Genomic DNA, 26,946 nt, shown 5'->3' with positions numbered 1-26,946 from the left:
GGAGGTGGTGTGATAAAGTTTCTCAGGAGAAAGGCGCATTCTGGCTCCATCCTACCGACACAGAGTGCCCTTTCTTTCTCCGATGACCTCCACCTGCCCCCACCTCTCCGCCACACCTGAGCTCTTAACGAACGCACGCGCGTCTGGCAGCTGTCACCAAACTTTGATAACTATCGGGTCATTTAGAGCCGGGCGGTGTTGGGCCCTAATTAAAGCGGCCCGCAGGTGGAGGTTGTCACGTGACTCACTCACCTTCTCGGAGCTGACGCTCAGCTTCTTCTCCACCTGTTCACGGACCTCTGCGGTCCTGTCCGGCAACACGGGGACCGGGGTGAGCTCCCTGGGTGTCTCCTCCTTGTCCTGCTCCGCCACCTCCACCTCCACCTCCTCTTCATCCTCCACCTTCACATCCCCGTTTTCTGTCGCGTCTGCCTCCGTGTCCTCTTTCACCACCACCTCCACCTCCGTGTCCTCTTTCACCACCTCCGTGTCCTCCTTCATCATCACCACCACCTCCTCCTCCTCTGCCTCTTTCTCCTCTTCCACCTCCACCTCCTCCGCCTCCTCCTCCTCCTCCTCCAAAGGTAAGGGGAGCCCCTCGGACACGTACTCCTTCAGACACTTTAAGTTGTGCTTCTTGAGCAGCTGCTCCGTCTCCGGGTCCACCACGATGAGCTCCAGCGGGCCCACGGTGGCTCGTATCCGGGACACGACCTGCTGGTGGCTCTCGCTCTCCACCTCGTCGCCGTTCACGAACACGAGCCGGTCTCCGGCGCGCAGCCCCGAGGACTCGGCCGGGCTGTCGGGCTCCACCAGGCGGATGAACTGGCCCGTCTTGCCCTTCTCCCCGTGGAGGTGGAAGCCGTAGCCGTTGTCGCCCCTGTGCAGCGTGCAGAGCCGGGGCCGCAGGTACTGGCTTTTGCTCGGCATGGTGAGCTTCTGACTCCTTCTCGGCGCGGCGCAACCTGTTGCTCCCTCTCAGCGGACGTGGCGGAGACTTCTCAGGATGCTCCCGGGGGCGGGTGGGCGTGTTGGTTGGAGAACGAGCGGTGTCCCTTAAAAACAAAAACACCCAGCCCCCCGTCCTGTAGGGGAGATAAGTAAGTCCGTGGGGGCCCACGCTCCTCACTTTGCTCCACTTTCCCCTCAAGTTGTCGCCGCCACTCCGCGGGATTTAACGCTGGCTGTGTGGCTCTGGTGGGTGCCGACCCGGGTCTGCCGATCAGATCTACCCGGGTTAAACCCACTCGGCCGTGAAGGCGTCGCAGTGCTGCTGCAGCCGCTCAGGAAGAGGGAGGTGCGTTCACGGAACAGCCCAGCTGTTGCTTTATGCAAAGCGGGAGAGGAGTGACCGCAGACCGGGGGCGATCCGGGAGAAGAACAGTAGCGGTTCTTGCATGAGTGGCGCCCAGGGCGAGCCCTTCCTTTTCCCGTCCCATTTATGAAAGAAAAAAAAACTTATTTGCACTTTAGACAAGGTTTGTGAGACTAAAGTCATAACGTTAAGAGAGTAACGACATAAAATTGCGAGAATAAAGTCGTGTTCTTTATATAAGAGCTGAGTGCAGGGGGTCCTGACTCCCACTTTGGGAACCCCTGAGCTAAGGTATTTATTTCAACACATGTTATGGTCCATCTACTGTCATGTAGGCTATATAGTCTTGAGTCTTCCTTAATTTCTTTAGATTTTGATCGTTTAACAGCCTTTTAAAAGTGTCTATGCCAGGCTTTCTCAAATCAACCAAACTTTTGTCTTTAGAGTTTTGCTGCTTTTTTGTTTGTTTTGATTTTGATTCTCTTTTCTTAAGCTAATAAAGTTTTCTGTAAACTATAACAAACTATGTATATACTTTGTTAATACCAGCCTGCCATTAAATCTACCAAACAATTACCCACAAAGCAATCTAACATTGTTTTATGGATATTAAACAGTATGTCAGCATCAGAAAGATGATATCAAATTAGTTTTTAGTTAAAAACCTTGCATTGAGCACCATAACACCTGAGGAATGGTGCACCTCGGCTCTTTGCTGATTATTATTTACATTTCATTTCCGGATCATCAGTCATGCTGTATATGAATTATTTATTTATACTGTTTTGATTTCATGCCACCATGAGACCAAATAGTTTTTTCAAAACCTGGGATTGAACTTTTGGTGCTTTTTTTTTTAGTCAGAATAGGTTTTGCTTAAATTGCTTTAGCACTCCCCTTAAGTAATCCATCATTGGAGCGAACAAACTGGTCATTTCTGGAGCTATGTGGGGAGTTCTTCACTCTCCTTTCCGATAGCGGTTTGCTGCTGTTTTTTGCCTATCAGCTTGCCATAGAAAGTAATGAAACTGATTCATTTTTTTTTTACAGCAAAAGAAAGAAAGAAATGCACAAACTCATCCCTGCATCTGCAGTGTGACTCATCCTATAGATGGATGAGGGGGTGAGAGGGGACGCTTACATGTGTAACACAGGATACAGAGAATCGCACGCGTTATCCACGCACTGTAATTCAAAAGAAAAAGAACAAAACATCAACCCCATAAAATAATTTATTATAATTTTAATGATTTTCTGTTTGATTACTATTGATTAAAAGATCAATACTTTTATTGTTACCTGTCCTGCAGTTATAAAGGTGTACTGGTTGTATTTATACCCAGAGGATAATAAACAGGGAGCTGCTGCCACACTGTGGCTCACTGACCTCAGCACACCTCATCTCTCAGGATGGACTCCTACACTGCAAAAACTGAACTAAAAATAAGCAAGATTTTCTTAAAATCAGTTTGTTTGTTCTTGATTTGAGCAGGTAAATAAGACTATGCCAATGGAATAAGATTTTTGCACTTAAAATAGGAACAACTCAAATCCATCATCTTATTTCAAGTGCAGCTTATCTAATTATCCTATTTTAGGAGTCAAAATACTCATTCCATTGGCAGATCATCTTATTTCCTCGCTCAAATCAAGGACAAATACACACATTTCAAGAAATTTTCACTTTTTTTTTAGTTCCCTTTTTTGCAGTGTACTCCCGTTTTCCCCGACAAACACACAATGCAGCGGCACAGACGAGACAGACCCCAATAAGGCAACATCACGTACATTACAAAATATACTTTTTTATATCTTTCGTACGATAACAAAGCACTTTAATGGCACTTTGTGATCACCGTGACGCCTCAAAAGAGAGGGGGAAAAAAAACAAAAACAGACAACTAGACATTCATAATGAACAGTGTACAAAGTGATACACAGCGGGGTGCGTTAACAAATACAGCTTGGCACAGTCTCAACGACAACATCCATCATTAGAAGAGACACAACAATGGCTGTGGAAGTCTGTGTGTGAGTAAAAATGTGTGTAAGTAAAAGTGTGTGTGTGTGTGTGTGTGTGTGTGTGTGTGTGTGTGTGTGGCCATGGTACAGCGCCACCTAGACGTTTGCACACATCACGAACATCATGGACATAACTGTCTCGGTAAACTTGCTCTTGTTGCTGATTTCCTTGAACTGTTCTCCCTGAATTCTCCCACGTACAGCTTCAAAGATATTTAAAAACAGGAAGTTTGAATTTATTGTGCATTTTCTTCAAGTTAAACGTACAGGCTCAAATATATACATATACACCACTTCTAACAAAAAAAAAAGTCCCTTCTAACAAAGGGACCTCTCCCCCTTTTTTTTTTGCAGCCATCAACAAGGGCCTGGCATAACCGAGGTGGAACAGGTAGAGTTCACTAAATTGTTTTGGTCAAAAAGTTCAGTGTGAAAGTGAACCGGACCAAATGAAGTGGTGAAAATGACTCCCAGACTCTTGGACTAGCTCGATGTGAAAGTCCCCCTTGGCCACAATGACAAGAAGTGAGTTTCTAGGAGCCAAAGGGGAAGCTTTTAAGCCTAAGAATAACAAGCATGCTAAGCATAGTGGTTGGAGTCATGCTGAAGGACTGGTTTATTGCACAAATTGCAGGACCACCTCCAAAAAAAAACTTTACTTCAAAGTCGACAGCTAGACGGCTGAGTCTTGGTACCAGTTCGGTGTTCTGACATGAACAACAATGCCAAGCTCCCAATGAAGCCGGTTTTGGATGGATATGGCCAGCTATCTTCCTGACGTACCTTTTTAAACCTATTGAAAATTTAGTTTATGTCTCTTAGCTGGGTTTGCCCCAGGGAACCATCTGATTTAAATGAAATGTACTAGTTCTGATGTGAAAAGTCCGTTATTAAGTCAGATTTGACTGATTGCTAAAAATATGCGGTTGCTCTGCAATTTGTTTAGGGACATTTAACCACTGAAATCAGGGATTCTCTGAGCATTTGCCAGGAAGTACCTGAACCGGTTCCTCGACTTTCAAAAGGCATTAAAGATACGGATGTGCAAACTTTATCGTGGACAAAAGTGATGACACCGTCTGTCTTCATCAGCGTTAAGCTGCACTAATTTCACCCCCTTTGTAATGAAGAAAAGCACAATAAATTCAAACTTGTGCATCCAGTTTTTTTTTTTTTTTTGGAAAATCAATGAAGTTTAATGTTGTAAAACATGGCCACATAAAAAAAGAACAGTTAAAATAGTATTAAAAGCCTAAATAAAAGCGACATTACACAAATGATGAGCATGATGTAGACTTCTAACTGGAACTGTACATCTATAGTCATCTATAGTCATCTATAGTCTCTTGATACGAACGTACAGACAGACACGAGGTTTGGTAATTGCCCTCAAAGTATTGGCTTTATTCTATCTAACAGCGTTACAGATGTGAACAGACGGGGCCATTTAGCTACAATCCCACTGTGAGCTCTCGATTGAAGATGAAGACCATAAGGCCAGGAGGAGGGGCTTCAGTTCACAGCCTGATCAAACTGGAATGACGAAAACCCTGGTTGCAAAACAAAATAAAAAAATAAAAAATGCTATATCCACATCAACAGTCATTTGAATGATCCATGAAAACCTGCCGTTTGTCGAGGGAGTCCCTAAAGCGTTTCAGATTGGAACTCCTGATTTGCACTCGGACACAACTGTCACCACAAAGATCACAAACGTTTCTACACATTACACAAACTATTTAAATTCACATTTCAGCAAAAGGATGGCAGTAAGTCCAGATTCGCTTTCACTCGGCCATAAGCTCTGGGCAGAGGTCGAGAACATCCGCCTCTCAGGGGGGGGGGGGGGGGGGGGCGTATGGTTGCTTGGATTGGCTTTTCATAAGAGAGATCAGACATTTTTCTTTATTCTTTTACCTCCACCCCATCTTCAAATCCCACCCATCCCTCCCCTCCGTCTTCCTTCATCCTGCACCCGTCTCTTCGTGCGGCCTTGGAGATCGGCTAGCCGTGGCTGCAGCACCCAGACTTGTGCTTCCGAGACTCGATGTAGTCGTGCATCTTGAACTTGGGCTCGTTGGGCTGCTGCGTCGCTCTGTGCTTCAGCTCCCTGACAGAGAAGAGGGGAGGGAGGCAGAGACAGGAAGTTAGAGGCGGAGGGGGGCGGACACGTGTGGGATGGAGCACAGACAGCGCGAACAAATCAAGAATATGAGAAAAGGAGGAGGGAGACAGGAAAAAGCTGGAGCATTGAGATTTGATCAGAAATGCCTCCGGTGGAATATCATTTATCGCAGCTTACGCTTAAAACTGACATCACACGGAGACAACAAATCGCCTACATTTAAGCCCAACGCTGGATCTTTATTTATAGTTAACTCTGCTGAATGATAATCTGATGAAGCCCCCCCTCTGGGGACGATGCTCTTGGCGTCTCTTTCACCAAAACAGAAATGCTGTCGCCAAACATCTCCGCTCTCCACTCAGTTTAAAACACAGACCTTCTGACATGGGACTAGGTATTGCAGGAAGCAGAGCTTGTGACTTGGTGAAATTAGTCCTCCTTAGTGTCTACGGAGACCAGGGGTTGTTTGCAGAATCTGCTGCTATCTCTTCATCAGGAAGACCTTTTTGAAACTATGGGCTTTGACTCCCACTGCAGCTCTCTCTTAAGTGTACCTTCCTCATTAGGGACTGTGGTGAAGACACGGATCAATACCAAATCATTGTTTCTGCCTGCATGATTAAAGGCTGTTAAATATAATTACAACCCTGCTGCAAACGCTGTTTCAAAGACACAACCCTTCTGTTTTTGTTTTTTTTAGGTCTCTTAGGATTATTAAAAGTGTTTCTGTTTGCTAAACGCCAGAATAATGAGAGATCATTGTTTATATCAGTTTTGTCAAAGTCAGAAGTGAGCCTACAATTCCTTATCCATTGAATATCTTTTTATCCTGAGCAGCGTGTGGACAGTACCTGGACAGTACCTTGATGTTTATACTTGAATATAATTGTTTTGAACAGATGAACGTGGCACCTTCAGACACTTGGAAGTTGTACCTAAGGATGAATCAGGCTCGAGGAGGTTTCACAATATTTCCTGATGTCTTGCCGGGTTCCTTTATGCTTTTCCATAACGCCATGAAAGGAAGCTGTGTGTTTGAGGCGTCGCCTTAAAACACATACAACGACATGTCTCCAAGTACCTCGGATGTTGTGAACTGATCAGATTTATTTGGTCCGTCCATAATTCATTAAATGCGCAGTAATCTTTGTGTATGTAAACCTCTGTCTCTGAAAAAAAAAATCTGCTATTTAGAAAAAATAATAATATTGGTAAACCTAATTGACCACAAATGGGAAATGTTTAATCAGAGGAAAAAATGTATATTTTATACAGTGCAGTGTATATAAATATGTCTCTATGTAGGTTGTTCTTGCAAGTGAGTTGCAACGCTGTCCTGTGTATTGGACCTTAGAGATTCAGACATAACATGCAGCTGACACAGCACTAAGCAAAGAAAGGAATCGGCTGATTACACTTTATGTGTGACTGTCTGAGAAACCAGGTGCACAATTTCTGACCTGGAATCAGTTTTTAGACGTGTTCATACTTGCCTTGTGAGATCTCACTGCTGTATTTTATGCTGACAAACAATATTTTCCTCCAGAGGCATGGACCCACAGGACTGGTATAGGCTAATTTAAATCAGGTTTGACAGCATCCAGTTCGTTCTTGTTAAGATATATCAAACCCACACCTCTGAGTAACAGTGTTCTGCTACTTACAGACGTCTTCTTTTTTTTTGTCTTTTTTGTTGGTCATATTATGATGTAAAAGATTATCAAACAACTTTTTGATATCAGACAATGTAACTTGAGTGACTATAAATTAGTTTTCAAATAATTATTTAACTTATTAAGGGGAAGCCAAGCCTGCTTTACCAAATCAGAAATTACCTTCGATTAACCACGTTTTTTTGGAACAGTGCGTGCAATTTTACCGTTCTGTTAAAAAATGTTTTAAACAGAACCTTTGTGACAACAGCAGTAAGGCTAAAATGTCTAAAAAAGCAACAGATCATACTGAAATCAAAAAAAAAATGGAAGCATAAGTGAGGAACAAAGTTTCTGCCATCTATCATTCTGGAAAAGATTACAGAGCGATTTCTGAGGCTATGAACTACTGTGAGAAATGGAGAAACCAAAACAACATCTAAGCACCGCAGGTCTCAGTTACCTCAATAAGAGAAAAAATAGCCTCCATGGGAGCGCCATTTTGGCACAAAGGTTTGCCTCCAACCTTTGTGTTATGTTTGCTCAGCAGTAGTTTTCACCTTGAAATTCTGCCAAGTACACAATATTCTGTAAAAAAAAAAGAGTTTTAGGAGAGGATAGTGGACCGATGTAAGCGTGGAAGGTGTTTATCTCATTACATGTGTTGAAAATTAAAAGTGTAACGGTCTGGGCCTGCTGTGCTGCTTCTGGACCCCAATGATTTGCCTTAATTAATGGAACAATGTCAGTTCTGCTTTCTGGCCTAGTCAAAGCACCGACAAAGTCCAGACTTAAATGTTCGATGCAGACCTTAAACAGGTCGTTGATTCTTGAAAACCCACCAATGCGCCTGTAGAAAGAAAACCTACAAAGAAGAGTGAAACAAGATTCTTCCCCAGCTATTTAAAAGACTTAATTACAGTTATGACAAACGCTTAATTGTCGTTGTGGAACGCCCAGTTATTGGGTCATGGTCATTCCAAAAAAGTTAAAAAAAACAAAACAACTGGACTTTTTTTTTCTCTGAAGTTTGAAAACGTTTCACTTCCAATCCAGAAAGCTTTCTCAATTCGAAATGTCTTGAGTAGTGTGGAGCTCCAAGCTTTATAGTACTGCCCAACAAAGACCTTGTCTTGGAGCAATTACTTTTTCCTTTGATGAATAAAATCATAATTTGTACCTATTCAGGTTATCTTTGTGCAATATTAACATTTGTTTAAGAATCTGAAATGTTTAAAGGAACATTAAGTAATAATAATGACACCTAGTGGTTAAAATCGGAACAACACATACACAGTGACTTTGACGGAGACCAGCCATTTACTCAAGGGTTCGTTGTTGCTGTAAAACTCCACTAAATCTTTACTTACACAGGACATGTATATGATGTTGTATTCTGTTATATTATCTTACTGAGATCCACCTCTTTTGCCCAAATAAAATACCAAAAGCTGCGCTCTGTGTTGGGAACCCTGGGAACTCTCATATGATTGGCTCAGGAACCAGGAAGTAAACACAGGCTGCACTGAACCAAAGTAGTTCCTGACCGTAACTCTAGGTTTGAAAGGAGGAAAACGTGACTAAGACATTGTTGATGAACCGGTTGTTTATAGGGAATGTTACCGCCATCCCAGGTGACAATGATTTGGGTTCCTTTGACAGTAAATATCTTACGTATTGCTCCTTTAACTGTAACAAACAAGAAATAGAGAAAAGAACTGTAAGGGGGCAAATACTTAGTTATGGCGTAGCGCACGGCTTGGTGGTTTGGTCTATTATCTTTACTTTCTATACAGCTTCTCTCAAAATTCTCAGAGTATGAGATATAGCACGTGGCCATTGTTGTGCTGAGGATATTCAATCATAATTATCTATAAACAAATGCTGGATAATTAAACTACCAGCATGTCTTGAAGACAAAAATTGAACATTTTTCCTCATTTGCATTTGAATTCAGACAAAAACAGCTTGCCGTCTTTGGACTAGTGTATCTGAAGAACCCTAGGTGGGAATCATCTGGCATCCAGTATTCATGGAAATAATCTAAATAAAACTTAAATGCATTGTTTTAAATGTATGCACTTAAAAAAAATTATGCAAACATAAGGACTCACCATTGTTTTTGTTTTTTAGATTGTTATGTTGTTTGACGAAGCAAGAAACCTAAAGCGCTGACTGAAATTCACCATCAATCTAAAGCCTTTTATCTGTATGAATGACTTCTCTCCACGCTGAGCAAGCTGTCACTATGCAGTGCCTGGAACCTGAGCTGGTAAAAAAAAAAAAAAAAAATACAACAATAACAAGTATTTCCTGCCATTCAGCTTGACGGGCATCTACACAGGGAAAATAAATTGCATGGTAAATGTCTGACACCAGGTGGGAGTTTCAATCACGCAATACCATTAAAAAGGAAGACAACAGCAACAGACTCCAAATTAGCTAAACACCATTACACTGGATTAGAAGCTGGAGTCAGACAAGACGAGACAGCAGCCGCGCACAAAATGGTACAATAAACAGCCCTGAGAGGAACAAGCAAGGTTAACTCACAGAAGGTCAATTGCAAGTAGGAAGAAGATTCAAACACAAACTCCCCTGATCTGAAACACGGTCGTCGGACATGTGCTAAAATACATTCTCCATCAATTTAGTTTTCCTTTTTCTATTACAAGCAGGGAAATGTGCAAGAATTACTGACATCTGTGGGCAGATTGACTTTATGACCGCAAGTTATTTTGTCGGTAAGCGCTAATGGAGTGAGAAATATTTAATTTGGTGATAACAGTAGTGGAAGAAATTAAATTAGCTCATATAAAGCTGCCTAAATTTCATGTTTTTCATGCATGTTTTTTTCAGGGTAGTTTAAAGAGGACCCATAATCTGATCCCATATTTAAAAAGTAAGATTTCAGAATTACCTTTCTCAACGGGGATGCTCAGGTTTTATAAAACCTGTAAAGTTAAGAGGGGGGGAAACTGAAATAGAAAAATGGATACATTTACATCATATTTAACAGTAGGTTAGCCATCTCTCCCTCAAGCTGATGTATTGGATAAAATTAGTGAAGAGATGGTGCGAGGAGGACTTTTTCAAGGGCCAGTAGTGATGGATAGAGGCTGGATCATGCTGCATCTTTCTCCTGCTGCTCAGGATGGACCTTCGTAATCCTCAGCTTTCAGGACTAAACAAAAAAAAAAAAACAATAGACAAGCGACGCAGGTTTGGGCGACCAAGGTTGACCGATGAGGAAGAAAGCAGAAGTTTGTGTCAGCAGGTCTGACAGATGAGCCGACCTAGCTCAAATTGCTTAAAAAAAGGTTGATGCAGCAGGAAGAAACAACGTCTTGGGAAAGTATTCACTGTGTAATTGTGAAGTGGTGGGAAGATTCTGCACAGTTATCAAAGTTTTTTTTCCCCCAAATAAAATGAATGTGAAGTGCACTTGTATTTAGCCCCTTTACTCTGATACTCCCAAATAAAATCCATCGGCACATATTTTCTTCAGACGACACCGTATTTTTAAATGGAGCCCACCTGCGTGTAATTTAATCTCAGCATTAATAGAGATTCGGTGAAGGCATCCTCATAAGTTTGCAAGAGAAAATCGGCAACATTAACCTTAGGTTAGATATGTAGGCTATCTAACAAACACTGTCAAAGCAGACAGTTCTGAGACAAAACAACTACAAAACCATGTCTCAAGCTTTGAAAACCTCACAGTAGGGGTGAGCGATATGAAGAAAATCTAATATCACGATATCTTTGGGCTATATCGAGATACACAATATATATCACAATATATTCAAATAACCCTGAATAACAAATGTTTTTAGCCAAATAGTGCCTCAAGTTGCATTGGCATATCTCATATTAATAAAAAATGTAGGTAACACTTTATTTGAAGGGGTGTACATAAGACTGACATTACACTGTCACAAACATGACATAACACCTGTTATGAACATAAATGACTCTTTATGAATGTTTAGGACTGTTGTCATTAATTGTCATTCGGTAAATTATGACACTATTAAAGCAAAGTTGACATTGTTTAAAATGTCTTTGTTATGACAAGCCCTTAACTTAACAAAACCCCAAATCAAGCCCTTAATTTAACCAAATCCCAAATCAAGCCCTTAATTTAACCTAATCCCAAACCAAACCCTTAATTTAACCTAATCCCAAATCAACCCCTAATTTAACCTAATCCCAAACCAAGCCTTTAATTTAACCTAATCCCAAATCAAGCCCTTAATTTAACCTAATCCCAAACCAAACCCTTAATTTAACCTAATCTCAAATCAAGCCCTAAATTTACCCTAATCCCAAATCAAGCCCTAAATTTAACCTAATCCCAAATCAAGGCCTAAATTTAACCTAATCTCAAATCAAGGCCTAAATTTACCCTAATTCCAAATCAAGCTCTAAATTTAACCTAATCCCAAATCAAGCCCTAAATTTAACCTAATCCCAAACCAAACCCTTAATTTAACCGAATCCCAAATCTAGTCCTAAATTTAACCTAATCCCAAATTAAGGCCTAAACTTAACCTTGTCTCTGTTAATGTCAAGTTGTCATAACAAAGAAATTTTAAACAATGTCAACTTTGCTTTAATAGTGTCATAATTTACCGAATGACAATTAATGACAGCAGTCCTAAACATTCATAAAAAGTCATTTATGTTCATAACAGGGGTTATGTCATGTTTATGACAGTGTAATGTCAGTCTTATGTACACCCCTTCAAATAAAGTGTGACCAAAATGTATTGCAAAATAAAAATTAATTTAGAATGTTATATTTTAGCCATTTCTTAACCACAGCTGCACATAGAAGCTTTTCACAAATTACAATATTGTCACATTAAAGCTCTTTCGTGATCACCACTGGACCTTAAAAACAGAACATCCCCAAGGCCAAAAGGAACACCAAGGAAAAGTCTGACACAAAATAAACCTGAAATAAAAGGTGCTCTTTTGTGCTTAAGACATATAAATCTGTATAATAAAAATGTGACAATCCCAAAAACAAAAGCTTGTATTGTGTAAGTATAAAATCAACTGACCAGTCGCAGCTACATATTCAGAGCATCTCAAAAATGTTTCCGTTGCTCTTTAGGTCCTGGGAAATTTTAAACAAACGTTTTTTTTCTGTCATATGGGATATATGGTGTTACGGCATGTTTTGCAAATTACCGCGTTTTGTTCAACATCCTTTATGTGAAATCCAAACCTCTGGCTGAAACGCTGTCGCCATAGTTCTCGCCGTCTCGTCAACTTAAGTAATTGCACGGGTACGTTTTTGTGTGTTTGGCCAGAGCGCTTTTTGGCTTGGAGGGGGAACAAATGATGCGTTCACAGAATGTGGGAGAAACTAAACTCACAGTGAATTAAATACAACGGCTCAATCTTGCCGTGAAAATTTGCACGCGATGGTCGCGATAGATAAAGCCATTTTCAATATCGCGCCGATGAAAACTCGAGATACATCGAGTATATTCGATACATCGCCCACCCCTACCTCGCTGAGCGCTGCTCAGTTCATTTGAACCTGAAAGGTGCGTGGCACAACCGCTAAGCTATCCAGACACGGCTGTCTACCTAAAGTCACAGGCCGCTAAAGGAGAGCATTGATCAGCGAGGACGCCTAACAGCCAGCGCCAACTCTGGAGGAGCTGCAGAGATCCACTCGTAGAAAGGAGAGTGAAGAAAAGTCATCGTTAAAAGAACTTTCACAGTTTGCCACAAGCCATGTCAGCGACCCTGTTAACATGTGGAAGAAGAAGCTCTTTTCAGACGAGACCAAGCTTAAACCTTCTGGCCTGTATGCAAGACTCTGTGTGTGGAGGGAAACTAACACTGCACAAAACCTGAAGCAAATCATGACGCTGCCACCGCCATCATTAGTCGTAGGGAGGCTTTTCTTCAGCGGGGATAAAGATGTTGCTAACTCCATATAGGGCAATTCAAAAGACTTGAGACTGAGGTGGAGGTTCCCCTTCCAGCAGGACAACAACGCTAAACATGCCGACACGGCTGGTTTAGATCAGGGGGGACCATTTCCAGTCCTCAAGACGCGGCATCCTGCGTGTTTCAGGTATTTCCCCCATTGTTGGAGCGCCCCAGTCAAAGTCCAGTCCCAAATCCAATAAAGAAACTTTGGCGAGATTTAAAATGTGATATTAACGGATGTTTTCCATCCAAGCAGCACATGCGAATGTTTTAGTCTCCAGATGCGTAAACCTCGTAGAGATGTACCCAAAGAGACGTGCAGCTGTAATTGCTGCAAAAGGTTGTCTTACATAGTCTCGACTCGGGAGGGGGAATGAGTGCAGCACTTTTCAGATTTGTTAAAAACAAAGTTGCCAATTTTTCCTCTACAGTTTTATGCCACTTTATTTTGATACCTCCCAAAAATCTTGTGGTTGTGACAGAAATAAATGTGACATTTGTTAGGACACTGTCGTGCTATAATAACACGGACCTAAAAATAAGTAAAATATTCTTAAAATTCAATTTTTTTGTCCTTGATTTGAGCAGGTAAATTATATTATCTGCCAATGGGATGAGTATTTTGTCCCCTAAAATAAGATGATTAGACATCCTGCACTTGAAATGAGATGATGGAGATGAATTGTTCCTGTTTTAAGTGCAAACATCTTATTCCATTGGCAAATCATCTTATTTACCTGGTGAAATCAAGGACAGGTACACTCATTTTAAGAAAGGTTTACTTATTTTTAGTTCCGTTTTTGCAGTGCAGGTCTATCCTATAATGTATTTGAAGGGTAATTCACAGTCCATAAATAAAAAAATAAAAAAAAAACAGATTAAACAAGCTGCACAAGACTTTTGACTTTTAGGTGATTATTCAAAATCTCGTCTGAAACTATTCATCGGCTAACTTTAACAGCTAACTTTCAAAGAACGTTAAAAGCAGCCAATCAAAAGCCCACAAAAGGCGTTTCCCGTCTCGTTCTTTGACTTGTGACGGCAGCGGCTGAATAAACCCTCTTACATTTGTTTCTTAACATAATCTATTTTAAACGGCTCGACTTCTGAAAGTTTGTTTTCACCACTTGATGGCAGCACAGCAAACTGATTAAAGGAGGTACACAATCACACACCCCCCCCCCCCCCACACACACACACACAATCAATGCAATCCAAAAACAGAACAAAACACGAAGGAAAAGCTGAATGATATTCTCACAAAACGAGCTAATCTGAGGAGACTGCTCTTCATCAGAACTGCCACTTCAAACCAACGACGTTTAATCCGTGGCTACGGTTAAATGAGGATCACAGCAGCCTTAAGACTTACTTTGCTATTGCGAGAAAAGCCAGCTCCACGTTAACTCCCGTCTTCGCACTGGTCTCCATAAACGGCACTCCATATTCCTGAAGCGGAAACAAAATAAGAACATTAGTGGAAAGCACTGACGGCGTGTTTTATTCATGCGGATGCGAGCACTTAAAAGACGTCTTTCATCACCTTCGCCAGCTTCTCTCCGTCCTCTGTCTTCACCACCCTCTCTGCAGCCATGTCTGACTGTGAGGGACAAATAAAAACATGTCAGGGGGTCACGGACTCAGCATAAAATGAGTCACTCTGAGTCCTGTTGGCCTCCTTCTCCGGCCGCCGGGCCTCCATCAGAACCGATGGGACGGCAGCATCTCCCCCCCGGCAGAGGAGCAGCGCTCAGACCGACGCCGCCGGTCCTGCTGCTTTCACAGCAAAGGATGTGAGCTGCTGCTACGTGACACCCGCGACCCTTTGATGAGTTCTCTCTGAACCACCAGAGGGAGCGTTTTAGATAAATATAAGCAGCGACTGCTGGTTGAAATGGAGGGAAAGGATTCAGTCTCTTTCAGCTCTGCCCAGAATCTGGCTCAGCAGTTTGAAGCAAAAAGGAGAGAAGCTGAGGGGGCCCGATAGGAAGGCTGTTATGAAGCTATGGTTTTGCTTCTTCTTTTTTTTTTTTTGTCACACTTTAATGTGAGAAATCAGACAAAGATAACATCACTGGATACAAAATGCAATTTTCTAATTCTGACTTCCTTTACTAAGAGAGCGAGGCTCTCCAAGCCAACCCAGCCCTGTGTGAAAACTGTTCCTACACCTTCCAGTGTTGTAGTCAAGTCACTATGCCTCGAGTCCGAGTCCAGGTTCGAGTCTCCAGTGTTCAAGTCCGAGTCATTAAAAAAAACAATCCGAGTCGAGTCTGAGTCAAGTCCGAGTCGAGTCCTTATTGATCAAGTAGAGTCCAAGTTCCGCACTAAAGTAAGCATAGCCTACATGTTTTTAAACTAAAAAAAAAAATCCACACTCCACCACATTGCAATAATAATTTAGATATTAAAATCATACACCAAATAATATTGTAATGACATATTAAAATTATAGCCTAATGATATAAAAAAAGTCGAGTCTTTTTCTCAATTTCCGAGTCAGAATGATCTGAATGTAGGAGTCCGAGTCCAAGTTCGAGTCATCAGTGCTCAAGTCCAAGTCAAGTCACGAGTCTCTAAATTTAGCTAATGACTCGGACTCCAGTTCGAGTCTCGGACTCGAGTACTACAACACTGACACCTTCTGACCTTCTGGTTGTGCCGTCCTTGGGGCCAAAACCCCCCCTCACAAGTAGGGGATAACTAGGAATGAGTCTTTTACATCCATGTGGAGGAATTTTTGCCTCTTCTTGTTTGCTGAATTGTTTTAATGCAGCCATATTAGAGAGATTTGGAGCATAAATAGCCTGTTTAAGGTCATCATTTCAATCAGACTCAAGTCCAGATCTGGACTAGGCCACTCTGAAACCTTCCCTTTCTGGGGTTGCAGGTTTGATTTGAGTTTCCTTCCCCTTGCCCCGGGTTCCCTACTCATCTGAGTATTGGTGTTGAGGTTTGTGCACGTAAAGCACTTTGAGTGGTTTACCACTTTGGTTTCTTGAGCCGTTCAGTGGTGGAGCGCTTCGGATGGTTGTCCTGCAACACAACCCAAACGGCCTTAAGCTCAAGCTGACAAAATGCTGGTTCGAGATTCTCTTTCAGGGTTTCCTGCTAGACAGCAACAGTATGATTCCCTTATTCTGACATACTGGGGTAGTTGTACTACGCCTGTTTTTATGGGATGCACACCGTCCAAAAAACACCCACTCCTCTCTCCTCAGTCCACAGCATATTTTCCAAAACGTCTTGGATCGTCCTGATGATCCATAAAGTCTGACGTCTGCTGAGGCGACTAAAGCCTGCGGTGCTTTAGATGCCGTCGCGGGTTCTTTTGTGATTTCCTTGATGAGCTCCTGAAATGACTTTGGCAGGGGAAGGCTCACCACGGAGTCCCAAAACCTTGGAAATGGCTTCCTAAACGCCCCTCTAGGCTGATAGATGTCGGTACCTTTATTCTCATGCGTTCTTGAGTTTACTTTAGCTGGCGGCATGACGCGTTGCTTTTTGAGATCTTTAAGCCTGCTTCGTGTTGCCAGGCAGGCTCTGATTGAGGGATTTATTTACTCCAGATGCTCGTACCAGCTCTGCTTGGTACGAGCGAAATTTAACCCCGAGGAATTTGGTTAATCCCAGTTAATGATAAAATGAGGGAAGCAGGTAGATTTTCACATAGGGCCAAGCAAGCATGGATAGCCCACCCCCCAATAATCAATGAAAGTGTCCTTGGAAAAGAGCATTTTGTGTTGACTCAGGTTATCTTTGTCTGATGTCAGCATTTCTGCAACATGGAATTGTGACAAAAAAAAAAAAGCAAAAAGAAACCGAAGAAATCTTTAAATGATCTTTTAGCGAGGACAGATTCTCCACGTCATCGAGCGAAGCACACTTTGCCTTCATGCATTCGTGTCACACTGGAAGAATTTTCTGCCTTGGCAAACGTTCACGTCTGCACCAATGTGATAAGAGTGTGTTAAAACTGCGCTAAAGAAACCAATATCCTTCCCGCCGTTCATAAAGCACACACACACACACACACACACACACACACACACAGAAAAAGGAAGCTTTTGCTCACCTTGTTGCCGAGCAACATGATGACCACATCCTTCTGGGCAAACTCGTGTATTTCTGTCAGCCAAGCCTTCAGAAAGTACAGAAAAGAAGAGGAGATATGACCAAAACACACACACAGCGCCACTTGAAGAGCGCCCGTTCTCCTCCTTTATCTTGTTCTCCCTCCTGAGCCGCGCTGCAGTGTAAGCGCGGCTCTTATCAATCACGCCGACACTGAGTCATTCTTATCCTTGAGCGCTTTTATTGCTTTTCATTACTGAAACTGGGGAGCGTGTAGCCGAGCAGACGGCGGCGGCGTCGTGTCTTTTCTAAATTGGGCCTCAGAGAGGAAAAGTTGCAGAGCTTCACACGGGACGAGACGGGGAGAGGGCTCTGGATGTAGGAGACAGGAGAGGACCAGGAGGAGAGCAGGTGGAAAAGGGAGCCTTACCCTGATGTTGTCAAACGATGGCTTGCTGGTGATGTCGTAAACTAGCAGTAGTGCTGCAAAGGGAAGGAGAGGACAGCAGCTTTAACAGGAAGCACCTCCATTCATGCACCATCTCTGGCTGCTTTATTACCCACACACGCGGGGAGAAGTCAAACACAGGCAGCGAAGCTTACCCTGAGCATCTCTGTAGTAGGCGTGCGTTACGCTGCGGAATCTCTCCTGACCAGCCGTGTCCCAGATCTGCACAACAAGCAGCACAATCACACGGCGCCCGACACACGCAGACACCTGCCGGCCGGTCCCGGCCCGCCACGGCGCGGCACCGCGGAATATTAACGCTCTACAAGCACCGTCACAATGCAGATACAAAGGAAGCTCACAGCACAGTGCGGAAGAGCTTTCAAATATAGTGCTAAATAGAATTTGATCTGCATATTGTAGAGCAAAAATAAAGTATATAGAGATTAGTAGATATTTCATCACATCACTATCACAAGCTTCTACATATTTTATTGGGATTTGATGTGATGGACCGACACAGAGCGGCCCATGACTGAAACAGAAGGAAAATCATTCCTGCATGCAGGAAGCTAGGCTTCATTTAGGGGTGTCAGAGTAAATTGGTATATTTAGCAATATCCGTATTCCCATCAACACAGCTGCGTCCCCGCTAAAGAAGAGCATCCCACAGCATGATGCCGCCGCCACCGTGTTTCACCATGGTGATGGTGTTCAGGGCCACCATGTGCAGTGTTTTGCCTTTTATTTTATTTTTTATGCATGTAAGCCAAATGGTTCAGTTTTGCTGCGGTCTAAACCGAGCTCCTTCTTCTACGCCGTAGCTCTGGTCCCCCGCATGGCTCGTGGTGAACGGCAAACAGGACTCCACGCTTGTTAAAATTCACCTTCTGCTAGGATTACAGGTTCTTTGGGGTCTGTCTCTGGCAGGTTCGCGCATCTAGAGACAGATGGAGACGCTCTGTAGATGGCCGTCTCCACGTTTGCCACGGACTCTCCATTAAATTTAGGTCTGAACTTTGACGTTCTGACGCGATTGTGCTTTGAGCCGTATCATCTACCGCCGTACGTTTAGGGTTGTTCTCCTGCTGGAAGTCTCAAATCTTTTTCAGCCTCTAACAGGTTTTTTTTCCTTCTTCTTCTTCCAGGATTGCTCTGTATTTAGTGCCATCCATCTTCCCATCAAGGTGTGATTACTTTTGCAAGGTACTGTAGATGTGTTTCTGACGTCATGGTTCTCCTACAAAAACATTCTGTACGTACAGACTGGCACACCACCTACATTTATTTTACTATGCTATTTAAACACTTGCGTCACAGAGAATAATTGTTTAAGTCATTAAATTGCGCACGTTGCAAATTCTGAAGAATTATAAAAAAGCTCAGAATAGCTGGACTCAAACACTGACTGAAGTTTTGTCTATTCGCAGATTTATTTCCTTTTCAAGATCTGATCTTTTCCTATTCCCTGAACTGAGAGCTTTAGGAATATAGGGCAAAGATGTAAAAAAAAAAAAAAAAAAAAAAAAAAAGATCTGTAATGAATTGTGGATTTGGGGAATCCCTGGAGAAAAGTGAATGCTGCTCAGCAACACATGGTTTCCCTCCCAGCGGATGGTTGTACTCTAATTAAAGGTTGGGCCTTTTCTAATATCATTTCTGAGATTCTGCTTTTGTAATCAAAGATCGGTTATATTAGGGTTTATCAATAAAAAGCGAAACTTTATCGTGTCTTGTCGATACATCTTTAATTTTGCTATAAACCTTGTGACAAATCAGAAGCAGATAAACTGTTATTTTACTTTATTTAGACTTCTCCTTTTTCTGACTGAGAACAGCTGGTAAGCCCTCACCAACCTCGCCTGCACCTGACAACAATCCTGTAGAAATGTTGATGCCAAACCCACAATATGATCTGTGGTAGATATATCTGTTCCACCAGCAGGATGATAGACATGTAACTCTGCAGACTTTACGTCTAAAACTCTAGTTAGAAAATAAAAATGTGACTGATAGTGGTTACAATTATGAATGCATTTTTAAAACCTGCCTTACCGACTTGATAAAAGGGATTTCGTTATGCTGTTGTTGCCAACGTATTTCTGTAAAACTACTCTTAATAAAAAAATAACTTTTATACACCGTGCCCCTTCCACTCACTGGCACCCAAAAGGTACCAGAAGCGAGAAAAAGCTTGACTTAAAATCAGCCTTCATATCATTGTCATCATCTCACACTGAAAATATCAAAAAAGAAAGTCTGTTTTTAATCCAACTACATTTATTCTCAGCGGGGTAAAAATAGAAACAAAAAAAAAAACATGTTAATAAATCTTTTTTTCCATTTTTTTTTTTTTTTACAAAATCAGTCACTAACACCCCTAGCAATTCCTCTAAAAATCAATGTATCTAAAGCATTTAAAAGAAATGCACCTTTACGCTGAAGTAATGATTAGTGACTTTGTGGCGTCCTGTTTGCCTCTGGCCTAAACACGAAGGGACGCAGAAGCCTGACCCTCTCAGGTTCTCTTCACAGCAGGAAACATAAGAGAGCCTTCCATTTAACCGAGGCCGATCATCCATCAGTGGGGAAACCCCCCCCCCCCCCCCTCATCAGTCAGAGCTCTAACCAAAACGTTTAAAGCAGCCGCGACGAAGAAGACGGGCTGAGGCTTTTTCCCCCCCGTCCTCCTCAGGGCTCTTTGAACGACAGCGGATGCTCTCCTACGTTCTGCTACAGAGTCAGCCTGAAACGATCACACAGACCTCTGAGTCTCACTTCCCCTTTTTTTTTTTTTTTTTTACCCCCCATGGCTAAATTTATTGTCAGTATCTATTTTTCGCCAGAGCGTTAAGTCATATGAAAGGCGCATGATTTACAGACGCTATTGAAGAGAGTCTGATTTTGTCACATCTATTTATTTGGCCTCTGCAGGTCCTACCAGGTGAGTTTGGCTGAGTGTCCGGTCTAGCTCACAAGTCTACCGGCGAGATGAGCAGATAGGAGCCGAGAGGTGCGAAAAAAGATAACGACGCTCTCACCTGCATCTTGACTTTCAGGTTGTCGACGTCCACCACTTTGTTCTGCGGAGACAAGAGGGAGCGTGAGCGGGAGACGATCCGGCATATGTTTGACAGCGGCACGGACGCGACGGCGGGCCAGAAAAGCACAGCGGCTCAGCGTGTGTGCGGAAGAAAGGAGGCAGCTAAAAGTGGCTTCGAGTGCTGGCAGAGAAAGTAATTTGCAACACCCACACAATAACGAGGTCCCGGGATTAGACTTAATTACCGCCGAGTGAGAAAGACGGCTGGCAGCGTAACAACAACGGACTCCCCCGTTAATTTCCTGCCGCCCTGTAGGGGTGCCCTCCGATTTCCTGTAGCCCAAAAAAAGACAAGGCTGACAAAGTTTAGACGAGTTGGAAGGACTCTCTTAAACGTTTGATCTCTATCGCTATACGGCGCCGTGCAAAAGTATTCACACCCCCTTTGTGCTTTCTCCGGTTTTACGATCACCAACCGTGAGATCGACGCGATGCAAGGCGGCGCACGTGGCTTCAATTGCGTCAGCGCTCTAAAATGCTTGGTGAAATACCAAAGAAAAAAAGGCGTGGCCTTTGACTAGGCCGTTCTACCACCCGCCTCTGCTATGAGCAACAACATTCCAATGAATCTCTGGCTTTCGCCCAGCTGGAAGAGGGAACTTCTGCAGCAGCCTGGAGTCTTTCACGTTTCTAATCCACTGTTGCACACAGGTTTGTTGTGTTAATGCCACACAGTGATGCTCAGTAGCTGCAGGGCGCAAAACACTGCCGGCTGGAGGTGGAGCTTAAAGCACCCGGGTAGTAGCTCGCCAGCCAGCGAGCCTTACCGGGTCGGTGTGAAACATAGCGGAGCACAGCGGAGAGGAGACGCTGCAGGGGAGACAACGGGAACGCAAGAGTGCCATGACAGCGTGGTGTTGTTTTTTTAGCTCCGATAATCTTCCCATCAGTCAGGCTCACTGTGGGGACGGTGCTGTAGGCAAACAGGTGGGCTTTCCTTCAAGAGTGTCCATAAAGGGCAAAAAATGCACGGCTAAAAGTTGTCCTGTCAACAGATCCCTCCACCTAAGCTCTCTTTGAGCACAGCAGGTTAAAAGGGCCAGACAGAAACGTCTGCCATACCTTTTATGATTTCTGTGTGCAACAATTAAAAAAAAAAAAGTGTGCATCAATTTTCTTTTACGCATGACAAACAAATCTCAAGTAAGAAAAAAAAAAATAAATCTGAAAATACTTCAGGGGTGTGAATGCTTTGCAAAGCGCTAAACGCGCTAAACGTACCACGGCTTGGCTGCAAAAAACACTGCAGGCCTACTTTCATTCAGTCATCACGACCTGCTGCTGCAGCTGAAAACTTGGTCACCACCAAGTATGCAAAGTAGAAACCACAATAGAGAGAAAAAAAAAACAAACACAGCAGAAGGAAGTGAAGCAAGAAAGAAAAAAAAAACACTTCCTGGAGCACCTTATCAGTGACAGGTCATAACTAACAGCCTCTGCCTTTTCTTGTGAATGCACAGAAATCCAGGCGAAGAGGAAAGAAAGACGCAAACTACCTCCACCACAATATAAAGCCTCCGTCTTCCGCTCCGAGCCATCGGCGACAGCTAGAGCCGCCACCTGCTGAAGCCTCTGCCTTGGCAGAAGGGAACATGGTTCAACCCTTGCATTAGTTGCCATGGGTTTCCATTTTTTTCCCCCCCCCCCCCCCCACCACCACCACCACCACCACCAATTATGACGTGAGAGCAGCCTGCATGCTGAGTAACTGCTACAAGGAAGCATGCCCAAAATAGACGAGCATGTAAAAGCTGCCACAACAGCCTGCCTAACCATGCACAGAGGACATCCTCAACGTACTGAACTGAACTGTTTATCCCAAATTGCTTCGTTACTAAGCAGCTTTGGACCCCCGACTCGTGAGCAAGCACGGGAACAGAAAGGCAATTAAACCCTTAGCCCCGTTTTCTGAATGAACGGTACCAATTAATTATGGCTTTCACCGAACGTAAACCAGTGCCACTTCCCTTTTTTTGTGATGCGTTTTAGCTAAAGCTTGTTGCTTTTGCATGAGCAAAAGTGAAATGTAAAGTTTTTTGGATTTTTTAGATATAAATAATGTCCCTTTCTGTCCGTCGATAGGGTATAATCACTTTGGCAGAACGCTTTCCTCTCCGACTACGCCCGGCTTGCCATTACTGCAAGTGTTTTTTTTCTTTTGACAGGAGGCGAGCCACAACTTCAGGCCTGGCCACGGACAAAGATGATGCACGGTAATCATTCGCTTGAAATCCTCCAGCGGCCGCTGCCTCCGCTTGTACACGCGCGCACGCATGTGTGTGTGTGTGTGTCTCTCTGTGCGACGAGGTAGGAGCTCCTCCGACAGCAGGGTGACTCCTCCACGGCCAGTCTTTCCAGGAGACGGGGACGTGGGCAGGCATCTGCCAAGGCATTCACAAAGCCGTCCAACGCTCCTAGCAGCACAAGTGGTCTGTGAACCTGACGGATTGGCGAGAGGATTTGTACATTTGGTGCTATCATCGCGGAGGGATGAAGCGGTCCTCGTGGAAACAGGCGCTAATTGGGCCGATGGCACTCCTGCCAGTGGATTGCTTGTTGTTTATATAGTTGTCATTAAAGAAGGGGGGGGGGAGACATGACCTCATGAGAAAAATGAGTAAAAGCACCAAAGATAACTGCACAGTTCATACAGGTGTATCTTACAGGTCAGGTGTATCTTTTCAGGAGCATCTTTCTCACCCTAAAGTCTATTCCAACGGTGGCTATAAAGTTGCCTCCCAGAAAGGCGCCGTCTTTAAAGCGCACCAAGATGCACGTCTTCCCCACCGCCGAATCTCCCAGCAGCATCACCTGGAGACACCCAACCATCCGAGAAGAAGGGAGACAGGTTATATCTGGTCGGCGGCGTGGATTTTATGACATTCGGGTTCAAATGCATAAAACAGAATCTGCTGCATTGAATGATTTTTTTTAAACTGGGTTCATAATGATTGAGAGTAGGCATGGGTCGGTTACAGACATCGAGCTATACAGGCGGTCTAAGTGGAGATGCGGCGGTCATCGGCCAGATTTTCCTTACACAGATCTGAAAGGTTAAGGGTAAATAGTGGGGGAAAAAAAATCTAAAGTAGTTTTTCCCTAGTGATTAAATGCATCGAACTAAAAAATCCCACAATTTCTGGTCATCAGCAGGTCAAAAAATGTAAAATCTGCTTTGTCCTTAAGAATGAAACGCATCACAACAAAGACTTCCCACCCTTTTCTCTATGAAAACCATCAGCCAATATGATGTGCTTTGGCACACTTATGTTTGATTACAAAAAATGATATACAGCTTAGAAAAATGTGTTTTGATTGTTATGCTTTCTGCTGGGTTCACAGCTACAGTCTCTAAGAACCTGCAGCACTCTTCATACAATCATATAACCTTAGAAAACCAGCAGGTAAGACCCAAAAGAAAACAGGAAGTAGGTTTTGGCGACCAAAAGCCTGATTGGTGCATCTTTATCTTTAACATTATTTGGAATTTTGCAACACTCCCACCATTTTTGGCCTCCAAAAGGTCTTACTGTTGGTGTGTTTATTATTATTATTATTATTATTATTATTATTATTATTATTATTATTATTATTATTATTATTATTATTATTATTATTAGTAGTAGTAGTAGTAGTAGTAGTAGTAGTAGTAGTAGTAGTATTATTATTATTATTATTATTATTATTATAAACATTTTTAGTGGTTGATCTATTATCTCAGCAAACTGGCCAGATTTCATTCAAGTCAAAACATCAGTACTTTCAGTTATGGGTCTAGAAGCCATGATAACCTGACATACATGTCCTTCATCTTTCATTTATTATAGCTCTTACAATAACATTTAAATAAATCTGAAAATGCTCAAAAAGTGAAAACTGGAAATCGATATCGGCCAGGAAAAGCCTGACTGGTGCAAATCTTGATTTAAAAGGTTACATGCTCCACAGTTTTGATCTTCTTTTGAGACGAAAGGGAAAGTGTGGGAGTGACTGGAAGTTGAGAAAAGTGCCTACTATCTGATTTCAAAAAAATAAATAAATAAATGTGGGACTTGAACAAGTTACAAGCGTGTCAGAGGTGTGGAAGGAAAAAATGCTTTCATAAGTGCAATCTTTTTTTAACTGAAGTTGAGAAGCTACTAGCCGCATCAGCCGGCTGCAGACTGACTGCATGTGCAGGCAGCCTGACTAGTTAATCAGTTAATTTCTGTTCCAAACCAATTTTATCGAAGGGCCACAGCTCAGCTAATGCTGTCATCCATGTACAGACATCTATGCATTATACGTCTAACATCATTTTTATAGTTTCCAAATTGGAAGTAATTGCCAGCCAGATGCCACCCCCATGTTGTACTGGGTTTTTACCAATTTGAAACCCCGCTGAGGTGATCAGATGGTCTCCAACTGGGTTTGCACAAATGGGTTGTATTAAAGCTGCAGCCAAACAAGAAATTCATCCAGCGTCTACCCATCCAGCCAGACTAAAATCTAGGCAGGCCCACACATGGTTGTAAGAGCTGCTCAACAAGATATTGCAATCCGAGAGAAGTCCGTAGAGTCTCACTACATTTATATGTAAAATTATAAACATCAATTATCACACATTTTATTTTACACAATTATCATAAATGTATTAACCTGAAGTAAAAAATGCATTCATAAAACCTGGCTTGTGTGAGAATTCTAGTACTCTAGGGGGCCCTCTGTTGGTTTGGAGGGCCCTAACCAGCTGTTCAGTTTGTTTGTGCCTTGGGCCGGCTCTGGTTACTGTATAAACAGCTGAACAGCAACAAAAAAAAGGAAAAAAAGGTCATATTCTGTACAATAAGCACTTGAAAAGTACTTTTAACATGTCTCTTGCTGATGTCTAAGTGTAAATATCCATTTAACAATAAAGCCATCAGTATACTTATTAAAGATGAAACAACCAATATGTTGTATTTATTTTTGCAGCAGCAGGAATAAAGTTTCTTTTACTGTTCTCAGTTTTTTTTTTTTTTTTCATAAAGCTGTTTTGTGCCATATAGTCAGAATCTCATACCGACCCATGCCCACATCTTCTCTTAGATAAATGTCAGCGTTCTGATAACTCATTTCAGAACAAGGGGTCGAGATGATCTCGGCCAAACTCTGCAATCATTTTTACAGCATGCATCTCTCTCTGAGAACTAATCAAAAATAATCAGAATTGCAACATCAGAATGAGCAACTGTGCACTGCTCAGCCGCATTTGACTGAAACGCTGCTTGAGTCAGATCAACAGCTAGCAGATGTAAAAAAAAAAAAAAAAGAAAAAGAAAAAAAAGAGAGAGAGAGAGATCACTTGGAGACTCAAGTGATTGAGTCTCCAAGCAGATATTCAGGATAGAAGCAACAAGTACACCCTTGGTAAATATTTGCATCAGTGAGATCTCCCAACCATCTGCTGGACGACTCGGTGTGAATGAAGGTAATAACAAAAGACACCAAATCAGCTGGTACTTAAAGGTGCTCAACGCTAGAGCGAATTCTCCAAAAGCCCGCTGTTCACTTCAGCGTCTACACCCAGTTTTAATGAAAACACGCACCCACACACGCACCAATTGCCACCGCTCAAGCCAAGACGGCAATACGCACCTTGAAGGCGATATCATAGTACTCGTTAATAGAGGCGCATCTCTCCAACACATATTTTGACGTGCCGTTTTTAGCCTGCTTGTCCGTCAACGACGTCTTTCGCGTCAACATGGCACGGCCAAAGAGAGCCGGAGCGGCGGCGGCTGTGCCTCCCGAGACGCGTCCGAGGAAGAGGAAGAGGCGCGCGGCGTCGGTGAGCGATCAGTCCCGGGCTGCGCCGACCTCCGGCCCCTCTGATCGCATAGTAACGCACAAGTACGGACACTTCCTGCAGGGGTGGCGAGAAAAAAAAAGAGAGGGGGGGGGGGGCAGGTCGCGCGGTTAGAAACACGGAGGCGCGCGGCGGAGAAACTTGATGAGCGGCGGCGCGTCTGCTTGCAGCGGTCAGGAGAGCGGTAATGACAAGCAGGCGGAAACATCTCTCCGCCTCGGCGGAGCGGAGCGGCGCATCCTGGCGTGGGCAGATAATTAGAGCTGGCCACAGATGCGCCGGGGGACGTGGACGGGTTCGCTTATCGCCGCGCGTCTTTGGTTGCTGAAACGGGTGCGTGTTGGGGGGGGGGGGGGGGGGGGGGGGGCTAAACTGACTCATCTGCTACAGGTGAAGGGGTCATAGGGGTCTGACACCCACCGGAG

General features: G+C 43.2%; 2 protein-coding genes and 1 long non-coding RNA gene across 4 annotated transcripts in view; 1 reads left to right on the top strand and 2 right to left on the bottom strand.

Moving 5' to 3' along the window:
• The window catches only part of slc9a3r1b (SLC9A3 regulator 1b), a 37,304-nt gene extending 35,990 nt beyond the window's left edge, over positions 1-1,314 (bottom strand). The window contains exons 1-2 of one of the 2 annotated variants that reach the window (XM_036132173.1): positions 463-1,312; positions 253-432 (exon numbers count right to left, since the gene is read on the bottom strand). In XM_036132173.1, the coding sequence (XP_035988066.1) occupies positions 253-432; positions 463-930 (648 nt within the window). In that variant the 5' untranslated portion in view covers positions 931-1,312. Of the gene's footprint in view, positions 1-252 lie in introns of both variants that reach the window. The other variant, XM_036132172.1, reaches the window with a different exon arrangement.
• A 3,202-nt stretch (positions 1,315-4,516) lies between these two features.
• On the bottom strand, positions 4,517-26,854 carry zgc:112183 (uncharacterized protein LOC550410 homolog). The gene is made up of 9 exons (XM_012882273.3): positions 26,311-26,854; positions 23,395-23,505; positions 20,633-20,674; positions 17,747-17,813; positions 17,574-17,626; positions 17,145-17,210; positions 14,613-14,669; positions 14,442-14,518; positions 4,517-5,447 (listed from the first exon to the last, which is right to left on the bottom strand). Exons 1-9 carry the CDS (start codon positions 26,419-26,421, stop codon positions 5,342-5,344), a joined length of 690 nt encoding a protein of 229 aa, XP_012737727.1. The 5' UTR covers positions 26,422-26,854; the 3' UTR covers positions 4,517-5,341.
• LOC110366581 lies at positions 20,669-23,161 on the top strand. The gene is made up of 2 exons (XR_002426794.2): positions 20,669-20,827; positions 22,860-23,161. It is a non-coding gene; the product is annotated as an uncharacterized LOC110366581 (long non-coding RNA).
• Positions 26,855-26,946: the final 92 nt, after the last annotated feature.

Source organism: Fundulus heteroclitus, unplaced genomic scaffold (genome assembly GCF_011125445.2).
Source record: "Fundulus heteroclitus isolate FHET01 unplaced genomic scaffold, MU-UCD_Fhet_4.1 scaffold_48, whole genome shotgun sequence".
Taxonomy (NCBI): domain Eukaryota; kingdom Metazoa; phylum Chordata; class Actinopteri; order Cyprinodontiformes; family Fundulidae; genus Fundulus; species Fundulus heteroclitus.
Note: the sequence above shows the minus strand (reverse complement) of the source record. Positions and strands in the feature narration are given on the sequence as shown.

Bases quoted from the DNA above. Each gene is read 5' to 3' on its own strand.
- zgc:112183 (XM_012882273.3), bottom strand. From the start codon at position 26,421: ATGTTGACGCGAAAGACGTCGTTGACGGACAAGCAGGCTAAAAACGGC. The intron at 17,627-17,746 runs GTAAGCTTCGCT...TTCCCTTTGCAG, and splicing joins CTACTACAGAGATGCTCAGG to CACTACTGCTAGTTTACGAC. The intron at 5,448-14,441 runs GTAAGTCTTAAG...CTTCTCTGTCAG, and splicing joins GCTTTTCTCGCAATAGCAAA to GGAGCTGAAGCACAGAGCGA.